At 40.8% G+C, this 13,150-nt stretch overlaps 1 protein-coding gene across 5 annotated transcripts in view; it reads left to right on the top strand.

Moving 5' to 3' along the window:
* The window catches only part of ARL15 (ARF like GTPase 15), a 376,128-nt gene that overhangs the window by 127,366 nt on the left and 235,612 nt on the right, over positions 1-13,150 (top strand). For all 5 annotated transcript variants that reach the window (XM_039869934.1, XM_039869930.1, XM_039869932.1 and 2 more), the window contains one exon: positions 7,387-7,531. In XM_039869934.1, coding sequence (XP_039725868.1) covers positions 7,387-7,531 — 145 coding nt within the window. The remainder of the gene's footprint in view (positions 1-7,386; positions 7,532-13,150) is intronic.

The following is a 13,150-nucleotide window of genomic DNA, read 5'->3' as shown; positions in this document are numbered from 1 at the left end:
GTGCATTCTCTTCCTTCCTTACTCTCTAATTCAGGAACCCATGTCCTCTAACTCTACTGGGAGAAAGGTGAGGGCCATCTTCCTGCAATGAAAAGAATTTTAGCCGTAAACCTGACGGTGCAACTAAGGAAACAGTACCAGGGCTTGGATCTTCCCTTTCCTCTGCCAGGCGTCTGTTCAGTTACACAGGCAGACTCAATGCACTCACACTCCCTCAAAACAACAGAAACCCCGGCTTCTGGTACTGTGATCCCTGGCTCCAGGCGTGGCTGTGCCAAGGCCGAGAGGACGTGAATAACAGCTCTGGGGGCCAACAGCCCTCCAAGTGATTGGAGCCCCAGCTTTGTCACTTCCTCGCTCTCTGGTGTATTTTCATATCTGTATGCTGCCCTTATGCAGACCGCATCCAATGTCTCCTCCACACGACACACCCTCAGATGTTACATAGATGCTTAGCATCCCCATGGCTCAGAAGACCGCTCTGGAGCCAGACTGCCAGTGTTCAAATCCTGGATCCATTTAGGCAAGTTATTTAACTTCTTTGGGCCTCAGTTTCCCTATCTTCAAATCAATATCGTACTTTCCTCATTGGGTTGTTCAAAGTAGTAAGTGAATTAAGACACACAAATCACTTGTGGTGGTGCTTACTCATGTTAGCTACCTTTGGTTTTATTTTTAAGTTATTAGGACACCCATCCTTCCTCATGCCTTTTCCAGAGTTTGAGTGGTTCTTACAAGTCCTGTTACACATTTTGGTTGTATTTTCAAAAGACAGATACATATTTGGCTATTATAGATTCAGAAAATATTTTAATTGTGTAATTTTAGATATTTGCAGACTTAATATTTTATTCGTTGACCATATTTAATATTAGAAAACACTCGCAGAAATTGACTTCCTTTCAAAAACTTTTTTTCAGTGTGAGAATTGGTGAAGGTCAGAACGTACAGGTAGCTGTTCTTGGTTTTGAAATCAAACTTACCGCAAGTATGGGTGAATTTTCTCTTGCTTTTCATTACTGACAAGTATTTATGGGGTGCTGAGCCAGGCTCCACCTAGGCCTCCACACAACAACCTGGTTGTCTGCCACAGCAAACCTCTGGTTTTTGTGTGGTGTGACCTATGTTTAAATGAGGAGGGGAGAGTGTGGGGCTTGGGCAGTGACCGCATGGCTGCACAGAAGCCCCAAAGCCTCCTGAAGAAAATTTTCCAGCAGCTATACAGAACTTCAATCAAATTGAAATTATGCTCAGAATAAAGTCGTGTATTCATGATGAAAAACAGAGCATCAATCGAAACAAATGGCACGTCCCCAAAGGCTAGGGATCTAGCGGCATGAGATGGCGGGGACATGTGTCTGGCAATGCAGTGGGTAGTGCCAGAGCAGGAGGATTTTGATCAAGACTGTCCAGAACAGTGAAGCTGTATGACAACTCTGCTTCCTGCTTTGCTGCCTGGCCACGCTCAGTAAATGTAAAACCAATGTCAGGATCAAGGATGAAAAAGTGTTGGGATCAGTGTGTATAATTCCATCAGCTAGTAATTTTTACAGTTATATATATATAAAATACAGGTGGCATAGTATTAACCGCAGTACTAGAAATGTGTGCAAAACACCGAGCGGTGGAAGAAAAGATGAGCTCTCTCCGAGGGAACTGGAGAAGGCTTCCCAGAGGAGGTGACACCTGAGCAGAACTTCGAGTAGGAATTCGTGAAGCAGAAAAGAGAGGGAAAGGCCTTTCCTCCTGAGTGCGTAGGAGCAGGGCGGCCCACAAACCTGAAGTGTTCAGTCTCTTTGAGGGACTGGTGAGTGACTTGAAGGATTGCTCGTCTTATTAAGGTAGAGATGCAGAGGAAATTGAGGTACACACTTAAGTGCTTAATTAGTGCTTTGCAGCGTCGATTTGTTGTGCAGTTCTTCGCTGAGTACCTCCTGGGTACATTGCTCTGTCAGACCTACCGAACTCCTGGCACTGTCCCCAACAGAAATGGAGACATTTTAACACCATCTTACCTTGGTTCTAGGCCACCAGACTGAAATGCGAGTCTTCATTTTACCCTTGCAATTTAATCTTTTGCTTATTTTTCCGCCCTAATACATGTGTTCACTCTCCTTTAAACACATATCCCTAAGGTTCTTGCTTTTGCTTTTCAGCTAATCCACCTTTCAACTAAAGGTTATATGATTGTATGATTTGTCCAGAGTCTAGGACACAGAGTTATTACTGGTGATTCCAGTCCTTGCCCTCGCTTAAGACCTTGGCACAGCATTTCCTCACATACAACATTCATAGAAGCTTGTAGATGCATGCTGGGGGAGACATCCTGCATCTTGACATAATAGGAGAGATACACTGTGTTCTTTTGAGAAGAACAAGTCATAACGAACCCTATATGAAAAGGCCTGTGAGCTGAAGCAGTCTAGGCAGCAGAGACCATGACCTAGGTTGCTGCCCTGCTCCCACTCCCCAGGTATACTAGTTACAATGCAGGTTCACCCTGTTCTCTATTCTCTACTGCAAGTCAGTGCCAAGAGTTGTGTGTATTTAGTGTCTTGGGTTGGAATAGGATGGGTTGGAGCATGTGGAGACTGCTGTTGATTGGTGGGAGGGAAAGGCCACAGTCTGGGCCACATGGTGGGCTGCCAGGCCCTTGCCCAAGGAAGCTAACTGTCACCTAAGATACCTTAAGAAAATGAGCCTCATGATGAACATTTACCCGTATGGTGCCTTTCTTGTAGCATAATGCTTTGAACTGATACCTCGCAATATCCTCCTGAAGAAAGGAAGTAGCGGATAGTGTTAAAACGTTATTGGTTAATCATGGGGAGACTGAAGCATGGCTAGGTTTATAGGGCCTGAACAGAGTTATACAATGCCTTAGTGTCTGGCCTGGGAATGAAGCCTGAGTTTGCCACTTGCTGTCAGGACTGCCGACGGCATTGTGTTCAGCATTGTACAGCAGTGAAAGGGGCTTACTCTTAACAATGCAAGAGCTGCTTTAGGAGACAGACACAATGAACTTTGGTACAGTATAGTCTAGAGGCCAAAATGAGTAGTTTTCAGTAAATTGACTATGAGATCCAAAGCTTCATTAAGTTTTAAACTGAAAAACAAGTGAAAACTCCATACAGTTTTTAGAAACTGACTTAAGAAACAGGAACATTATTCCCCCATTTGAAATAGCGTATTCTTAAAAGTCTTATTTTATTGGCTCAAAATCTGGCACTGTTCCTGTGTAACCATAGGATTTATTTATTTCAAATAAGTATTCAAAGATTCTGTGATTTATACCAAAGATTCTGACTTTTAATAATTGTCAATATAACCTTTATGCTTTTAATGTTCCCAAATACCTTATTTCCATATTCTGTGGTTTTTGGAGGGAGGCTTTTAAGTTCAGATTTAGTTTGAATCTTCCAGAACAGTTGGAAACACAGAGCCCGCAATTCAAGAGGTTGCGGGGAGAGGGGAGATGTCGTTGTCAGTTACCTTTAATGTCCACATGACTGGAGCCAGGGGGTGGAGAAGACAGCACTGGACAGAACATAGATAAGGGAGATAAGAGATTGGAACAGAATGTCATTGCTAAATTGCCTTTTATGTCAAAAGTAACTTCGATGGCCTAGAATAAAATAACAGGTGATGTAGATATTGATGGCTGCCAATTTTTTACACTCTGGATTTAAAAAAGAACATGAAGATGAAATTCTGGAACTTTTGGGCAAAATGTTGAGTAGTATTTGTATATGAATAATTTAAACAGGGCAATGTAGTAATCAGTCACCTGCCATTTCATTTTGTATTTAAAAATTTATGATAGTTTGTGCTAGGATATTTGGGCCAGTCTCCCTCCAGGAGTTAGTCTGGGGGAATTCTGGCAGAAGAGCTGAGCAAGAATAGGGAAGACCAGAGCAGGAATAGGGTCTCCCCCCCACCCCCTCACCCCACCGCCTCAACAAAGATCAAAGCAACCTAGTAAGAGAAACTACTGCGTGACTAGTGGTGTTGTCTGCCATAGCTGAACCTGGCAGGGCTTTCCAAAGTAAGTAGCATGTTATAAAAATTTCTATATGCATTTTTTTCTTTCTAAAATTATTTCCCAAAAAGAAAATAACTGTTAAATATTGTCATTATTTTAAGATTTTAAAATATATATTGTCAGATGACTTCTCAAATAATTTAACCTATTCAATTTCTTATCTCACGTTCATCATATTTTCTGTCTTCGGATACTTAGTGAAGTTGAATTTGTCTGCTCCTCTCCTGTTCGTTGTCCTAATTGGACATATAAGAGGCATGAGAGTTGAATGGGATACCGTTTTAGTTTTCTGCTGTTGCCATAAAAGATCACCATGCATTTAACAGCGGAAAATATCACAAATTTATTATTTCAGAAATCTGTTGGTTCAAAATCTAGAGAGTTTGAGAGGTTTCTCAGTTCCAAGTCTCACAATTAAATGTGTCAGCAGGTCTCTGTTCCTTCTGGAAACTCTAGGGACAATCTATTTCCAAGCTCCTTTATGTCCTTTACAGAATTCAATGCCAATTGATTGTGGGACTGAGGTCCCTGATTTTTTTGTGGGCTGTTGGCCAAGGGTTATTCTTATTTCTAGATGCCACCTGCATCCTGTGGCTTGTGAAACTCTTTCTCCTCTCAATGCCATCAATGGCGGATGAAGCCTTTTCACGCACTAAACCTCTGACTCTACTTACATGGCATCTCTCCTGCCTCCTCTGCATCTATGACTCTGCTGCCTTCCTCTTTGAGTGGTCCTCTTTGAGGGAATGCATACATCATACATACATGCATGCAAGCACAACATACAGCTAGCTAACTCTTCTCAGGTCTTTTTCATGAATAAGAAAATGTTTGTAAAAAATCGGTATCAGCCAGGCCTCATACAAATCCAGGATGTGATGTGTTTTATCTAGAATGTTGTTTATAGTCGTAGTTGTCAGTCTTGTAGGAGAAGGCGTAATGGAACTTGAGTAAGGCCAAAGAAGAGCAACTAAGATGTGGTGGGAGGAGTGGCTATATGAAGGCAGACAAATAATTAGGACTCCTCGGGTTCGAAAAGACTGAGAGGGAATGTGACTAGAGTTTAATAAAATTTGTGAAGAATATCGATTTCATGATCACTGAGTTGTTTGCCAGAAGTAGTCAGAACCTCTCAAAAGCCGAGGAAAAGTGAATCTAAGCCAAAAAGAAGCTCTATTGTAGCAATAAAAGAGCTCGTGTACATTAAAACCACTCTTTTGAGAACTGGGCTAACTTCTGGCATTGAAGCAAAATGAAAAAGTCAAGGTTTCTCTTATTTTAACACTATTGAACTGTTGGAGGCACCCAGGGAGAGCAGAGATCAAGCTTTTTACTAGTCTTTACATTTTCTTTTTTCTTTTCTTAGGTAAAACTTTAATGTCATTTATTTTCAGTTATTTATTGAGGATACATTCTATGCCATGTTCTCTGCTCAGCACTGGGGATGCTGGGATGAAGACGGACAGATGTGGTTCCCACAGACTGAGGATGAATAAGAAACTGTTATAGTCTGCGTGATGAATTCATAAATGTGCTGTGAGAGCTTGACACGAATTGCTAACGTGCTCTTAGGATCAGAGCAGGGGCCCTGAGAAGGGGATGCTTAAGCTGAGACCTGAAAGCCGATGAGTTCACTAAGCTGGGGGAAGAGGGAAGCACGTGTTGAGTGCCTTGAGGTATGAGAGGGTCAGCGTGTCTGGAGGTGGGGGGTGTGGGGGAGGGGGAGAGGGATGGGAGACGAGGCTGGAGGGGTATGGGTTGGTGGAGCAGATCATGGTGCGCCCCATAGACCATGATAAGGGTTTGGACCTAAGAGTAGTGGGAAGTCCCTGAAGGGGATTAGGCAGATATGATAAGATCTCAGTTTCATAAACAATCACAGTGGCTGCCACACGGAGAAAAGAGAGGCCAAGAAAGCGGAGGAATATTGTTGCTCAGGTGAAGGTGGCCTGGGCTGGAGACAATTGGACAGATTCTAGAGTTACTTCAGAGGTTGTACGGACCAGACTTGTTGACTAAGTAGATATGAAAAGTGAGGGAGTGAAATAAGCCTGATTTATGAGAGTATGATAGCCAATTAGGACTCAGATTTTATCTAAATAAGAAGAATTAGCACAGGCTTTTTATAGGTCTCTTCTCTCATGCTCTCCAGATGACCCAGAAGTCAGTAGGTCTGCCTGCCACCCTGCCTCCCTCTCTCTTTCACTCTAGAATCATTCGGGGCCTAAATGCTTCAGCCTCCATGAGCTGAATAAATGGGTGTCAAATAAGTAGAAAGATCAAAAACTACATGAATGATTTCCATTCTTTCTCACATCCTTGTCTTTAACTCTTGTGGAGAAAACAGGTTTGTGCAGTGCACACACTCACTGTTCATAGTACCCTGAGGTCAATTGACCTGAAATGGAATTTAACAAAGGTCAAGATGGCAGTGCTCTATAGAGGGATTTCTACTTAATGATTTTTAAAAGCTTTTTTTTTTTCTTTTTAAATAATATCAGAATTAGTAAGACAAGTACAAGGAATTTTCACATAGATCACTTATTCAGCTTTACCAGTCACTAATATTTTACTGTGTTTGCTTTATCACACTCCTGCCATATAGAGATGGAGAGATGGTAATGGAGAGATTTCGAATTTTTCTTAACCAGTTAGTTGCATGTGTCAAGATCCTTCACCTCTAAATATTTAAGTATGTGTGTGTGTATGTTTTTTCCCAGAACAGTGATTTTCTTTATATAACCATAGTGCAGTGGTTAAATTTAGGAAATTTAACCTTATTTGATACTGTTATCTAATATGCAATCTCTATTCTGCTCTCGCCTATTGTCCCAATAATGTCGTTTGTGGCATTCTTTTCCAGCTTGATCCAGGATCCAATCCAGGAAGCATTGCACTTTGTTATCCTGTCTCTTTAGTCATCTTGAACCAGGAAAAGTTCTTCAGCCTTTATTTGACTTTTGAGACACTGACATTTTAGAAGAGAACAGGCCAGTTGTCTTACAGAATGTTGCCCACAGTGGTTTTGTAGATTTCCTTATGTGTAGATCCAAGTTGTGCATTTTGGGCAGGAAGCTGCATAATAATGATGTTGTGCCCCTCGCAGTGCACCTGTCACAGCGGAATGGGGCCATGAAGTTCGTATCTGTGTCATTCTTGGGAATATTAACTTTGATCACTTGGTTAAGGTGGCATCCTCCAGTTTCTTCACTCTAAAGTTACATTTCCTCCTAATAAGTAATAGGTTATTTAATCACTTGGTAATATTTAATTATTTAAAGTGTTGCTAAGCTTTGGGTCCATGGTCTTATTTAAAAGAGCCACATTTCCCCCTCTCTTGGCAGTGTTTTAGAGCACTCTGCTGCAAGGGACCACCACCTGCACGACCAGAATATGACCTGGTTTGCATAGGCCTCACGGGCTCCGGCAAGACCAGTCTGTTGTCAAAGCTCTGCAGCGAAAGCCCCGACAACGTCGTGTCGACCACAGGTGGGTAACTCACAGAGCCCTGTCCCCTGCTCTTTCTCACCCTCAAGATGGTCTCTTTCCTTTTGCTATTTGTGTAATGCTCACCCCTCCATTCCCTCCATTTGTGGCTAAGTGCTTCTGTTAGTCTATTTCATCCAGAGATGGTGCAGAGACCATTGGTCAGGTTAACCATATTATTCCCTGAAATGACCAAGAAAAGTCAGTCTAGGCAGTGGTCCTCAAACAGGGGAGATTTTGTTCCCCAGGGGGACCCTTGGCAATGTCTGGAGATATTTTGGTTGTCACAGCTGGGGAAGGCTGTTATTGACTTCTGTTGGGCAGAGAGCAGGGATGCTGCTAAATATCATACAAGGCACAGGACAGCCACCAACCACTAAAAATTATCTGGCCCAAAGAGTCATTGGTGCTACTAGAGCTTTCAACACTTTCCAAGTGCTTCCTCTTTGTCTTTTGACAATGAAGCAGGAAAGACGTGTATAGAGAACATAATGGAAGAACAGCTGTAGGAGATGAAGAACAGGACTGTCACAGGAGGAGCTGACAAGGGGTGACACATTGTCTGGGAAAGTTGGAATGATTGTTCATTCAGCCGTCTTTTTTTGAGCACCTACTATGTCCTGGGTCTAGTGTTAAGAACGGAGAATAAGCAATAAGCAGTATTCCAGGAGGCTCAATCTACTGGCCCTATAGACATTAAGTTCATGTCCAGAAATATACAAAGGAGGAAGAGTGATCAGTTTCTTGGAGTGGGGGAAGGGAAGGATGCACAGTGAAATTTTCTGTGTCGGATCTTGATAAATAAGCTTATGTACTCCAATATTCATGGCAACACAATTTACAGTAGCCATGATATGGAAGCAACCTAAATGCCTATCAACAGACAATTGGATAAAGAAATTATGGTTCATATATACAATGGAATATTACTCAGCCATTAAAAAAAATGAAATCCTACCATTTGCGATGACATGGATGGACCTAGAGATTATTATGCTGAGTGAAATAAGTCAGACAGAGAAAGATAGATACCATATGATTTCACTTATGTGTGGTATCTAAGGAACAAAAAGAACAAACTAATCAAAATCAGATTCACAAGTATAGTGGACAATTTGGTGTCAGAAGGAGGGGAGGGGGATTGGCAGGCTAGGAGAATGGGGAAGAAGGGTTAAAATTGAATTAGTAGTTGATAGTTGGGCACGGGGAGCATGAAGAGGGAATGCAGTTAGCATTAATATGATGGCTAAGTGGAGGGCCAGGGCAGGGAGGGAACAATTGGGGGGATTGTTTTATGAACATTATAGATGTCTAACCAATGTACTGTATACTCGAAACTAATTTAAATAAGTAAATTTATTTAAAAAAAATAATAGGCCTGGCAGACATGCAAGAATAAGAGTTAGGATGGAAAAAGAAAGAGGATGTTGGGACAGAGGGAAAGCTCGTATGAAAGCCGAGGGTCCTGGAATAGATTGGCACTAACTGGGAAGCACAGTTCTGTGTGGCTGCAAAGCATGGTTAGTAGAATGTCAGGAGTCAAATCACCAGAAATAGGCAGTGACTGAACCTTGGCAATCCTTTTACACCATGCTAGGAGTTTGCGCTTTTCCCATATATAGTGCAGAGATGTCAGGGTATTTTAAGCAAGGAAACTGTGATAAAATATCCATTTGAGAAGGATCACACTAGCTGTGATGTGGAGGCTGAATTGTGGGATGCACTGTTAGCCATTAACGAAGGCAGTGATGAGAGGGAGAAAGGGAAGGGAGGAGGGAATAGGTAGGGTACTTCTCTGAGGGCTAGAATTGACAGTGCTTCTTAGCCAGTTGGGTTTGGAGGGTGAGAGAGAGAAAGAAGCCAAGGATGACCCAAGTCCTATCTTAGGTGATGAGTGGGTGATGGGATTATTAACTAGGATTTCCTAATAAACAGGGAAAATATTGATGACCAAGAACCTTACATCAGTTCAGGTCAGGTTTTGCCACCAAATAAGTTAAGAAAAAAGTACAGATTTTTGATTGCTGTTCAGATTTTAGATTTGTAAAGAAGAAACTATGGACCCGTAAAGAAACAGAGACATAGCTAGATTAAAGGGTGAGGAAAATAGTGAAGGATTTGTGATGACTGGTGAGACCACACAGAGGATGAGAGAGTTCAAGCATAGCTCTTTACATGACATCATTCCCAATTACTACCTTCCTTTGCCCCCAGACAGAGAACCGAGCACTCCCCTATACCTTGTCTCTATTTCTACAATTTAGTACCTGCAACACTGCTGTTGACATGTGTGTCTGGCCATCCTGGGGTGTCACTCCCAAGGGCAGATTAGAGTATATTATTTGGCTTTGTGCATTTGGAGCCTGGTACAAGATTTGGGCATAGTTACAGATGTTTGTTGCGTAAATAAGCAGACAACGGTAAATTAAATCAATGTTTTTACATAAAGTATTTATACTTTTGTAAGCCTCATTCTTTTAATGTATTTTATCTTCAAATTACCTGAGGCTCAAAGGTAGTGAGACATGACTGTTGTCAGGCAGCTAGTGACAGAAGTCAGATGCCAGTTCATGTCTTCAAATGAGGTTTAGTGGTGCCTGAGGCTTAGGATTTCTCATGGGAGTTTGTATTTGCTGTTTTTTTGTAAATTCATTTGTATCTCTTGAGAAATGTGTTATGTAATTATACAAACTTTAGTAGCTTAATAATTGTTTTAAAGCACAATAACTTCCCCCAAAATGTGTAAGAGTAATACAAAGTGACTTCTTAACTTACCAGAGATATAAACAAGAAGCATTACTAGAAGCACAGTTTGGGATTAAAGTGTAAAAAAATCTGTAAATAATTAATTTTTATAATTATTGTACATTGCAATAGAGTATGTTTTATATTTGCTTTTATTAAATGTTTTAACAATATGTATTTCTTTTCCTGGAACCAATATAACATTGTGTGCTAGTTGATTTTCTGATGAATTAGATATTAAGTTGGCTAACATTTTGGACATCAAGCTTCTATGAGTTGTCATTATTCTGAACCAGGCACAGTGCCTTTTTGGAGGCCTATTTGGAGGTCTCTGCCATCAAATTCTCACCTGGGTTAGGAATATAAATATTCTAATGATAAACGTAATATTAAACATTTATTGAATGTTTAATATGTGCAAGGTGCTAAGACACAATGTGATATACTTCATGGTATATATATATATATATATATATATATATATATATATATATATATATATATATATAAAAGTTAAAGGAGGGAGTGGTCATTTCTCAACTGGGGAATGAAAGAAGGCCTCATTTGAATAGGGCCTCATATGACACATAGTATCTAAGCAGAGAGGAATAAGGAGAGTAAGCATAGAAATCATAGGGTACATTCAGAGAACCAGTTAGTGGGCTTGCTGAGTTGAGGCCCAGGATGCAGAGATGTAGATGTGTGGTGACCTGAGGCTAGAGACTGGAGGAGCTGTTGAGAGAGACCTGTATGTAACATGGAGAGGTGATCCAGCAGGTACAATTATTGTGGGGATGGAGAGTTAGAAGAGATATGATTGATCCTAGAAGAGTCATAGTCATATTGGGTAATAGAGGGGAAAGAAAGAGAAAATAATTGAATATGACTTAAGTTTCTAGCCTGGTGATTGAGTGAAATATAAAAAAGTACAGAAAATATGACAGGCAGTTTTAAGATAAAAGATAATGAGTTTAGTTTTAGACATGGTGATTTTGAGGCCTTTCAACAATGATCAAAATGCCAAACAACAAGCTGACTAGAGAGAGTCTGTAGTTAGTGATCTAGATTTGAGAGATAACTGAATTGTGGATTTAGATGAGATGGTTGAGGGATGATAGGGAGAGAGAGGGAAGAAGAGTGCTAATCACCGATGTATTTCATTCTTTCTTTCTGCATTTATTAAATATCCGTTATGTGGTTGCCACTGATTTAGGCAGTGAGGATGTATCACTGAACAAAACAGACAAATATCCTTGCCCTTTGGAGCTTACATTCTAACATCTGCATTAGAAAAAGAGCCTAAACCAGGCAGTTCCGTATGGTATTATATAAGTCAAATGTGAACCAGAGGTCAAAAGAACCAAAGTTCAACAATATAAACATAAGTCTAAAATCTGAGAGAGGGCCATTGGATATGGTGACAATATGGTCATTAATGACCAAAGGTAAAACAGTTTCAGTAGAATGTTAGAATAGAAAGTAACCAGAGGCATGAAGGGGTGGTGAGCAAGCAGAGGGAAAGGAGAATATAGACTGTCCTTTTCACTCCTCTGCCCCTTGGTTAAGATTGCACATTGATTACTCTTTCAAGAAGGTAGACAGAGACAGAAAGCAATGTTAACAGAACTTGTTTTCATGAGGATGGGTGCCATGTCTGCATGCTAGTCAACAGAGGTGTAAGGTGATGGTCAGGAGAGGAGGAGATGCTGAAGATGCTCAAGCGAGTGCAAGAATGAGTGAGGACTTCTGATTCTGGTGTTGGTCGAGAGAGAATAACTACAACTAGTATGCCCTCCCACCTGAAATAACCAGAAAAAAAAAAAAACCCTAGATGAAACACATGAAACAGTTTTCAAGAAAGAGAATATCAGGCAATAAGGGTTAGTGATTCTTGAGAGATAAGAAACAAATGAGATAAGCCCAACAATTACCCCAACTTACTGCCCCAAGAGAGTTAGTTCCCAGGCTGCAGCACAGTTCCAGTGGAGACTGAGACGGGGTTCAGTGGACTCCTTGCATTGACAAGATGAAGCTGAGAGTGGAGAGACCATGAAAGCTAGAGTTCATAGGACAGTACAGAAGAGGAGAAAGTTGTCCAGAGAGAACCCTAGAGATCTGCAGAGGGTCTTCCTTGAGTATTTAGCATGCACATGAGGGAACTACTCAAAGCTAGTGGGAAAATCCATCTGAAAGGGCTAGAGGGAAAAAGTGTCTGGTGTTCACACAGGGCTGAGAATTCTGCCTGTTTCCACTAGCTGGACTGGAAAAAAAGTAATATTTCACGAGGTACTGGGTAGAGTATTCAGGAAAGTGTTGCCTCAGGAATTAGCCCTAAGCTAATCACTGCTCTGGACCCACCTAATGAATCATATTAAGATTAACCTCTTAGTTTCATAGTAACTTTAATGCTTCCCAGAACAAAGCTATGTAAGGTTTACAGAAAACAAAATTTTCCAGCACTTAACAAGGTAAAGTTCACAATGTCTGACATTGAATCAAAAATTACCAGGCATGCAAAGAGACAGGAAAACATGATTCATAATGAGGAGAATAATCAATCAGTTGGAACTGACACAGATATTAGAATTAACAAAGAAAGACCTTAAAACTGTTGTTATGCCTGAATTCTATCTGTTTATAAAGTTAAATAGAGCTATGGAAAGTATTAAAGAAAAAACATATCAATTTTCTGGTAGAGGATACAATATCTGAAATGAAATGTGTGTCAGATAGGATTAGTGGCAGATTGGACAGTGAAGAAGAAAAGATTAATAACCTTGAAGGCTATCCAAAGTCAAGACAGAAAGAGACAGAGGAGAAAATGCAAAGAACATCAGTGAACTGTGGGACAACTTTAATTCATCTATCATAAGGGTA

Source organism: Pteropus medius, unplaced genomic scaffold (assembly GCF_902729225.1).
Source record: "Pteropus medius unplaced genomic scaffold, Ma_sr-lr_union100, whole genome shotgun sequence".
Classification (NCBI taxonomy): Eukaryota; Metazoa; Chordata; class Mammalia; order Chiroptera; family Pteropodidae; genus Pteropus; species Pteropus medius.
The sequence above is the reverse complement of the archived record's forward strand: the minus strand, read 5'-3'. Positions and strand labels throughout refer to the sequence as shown.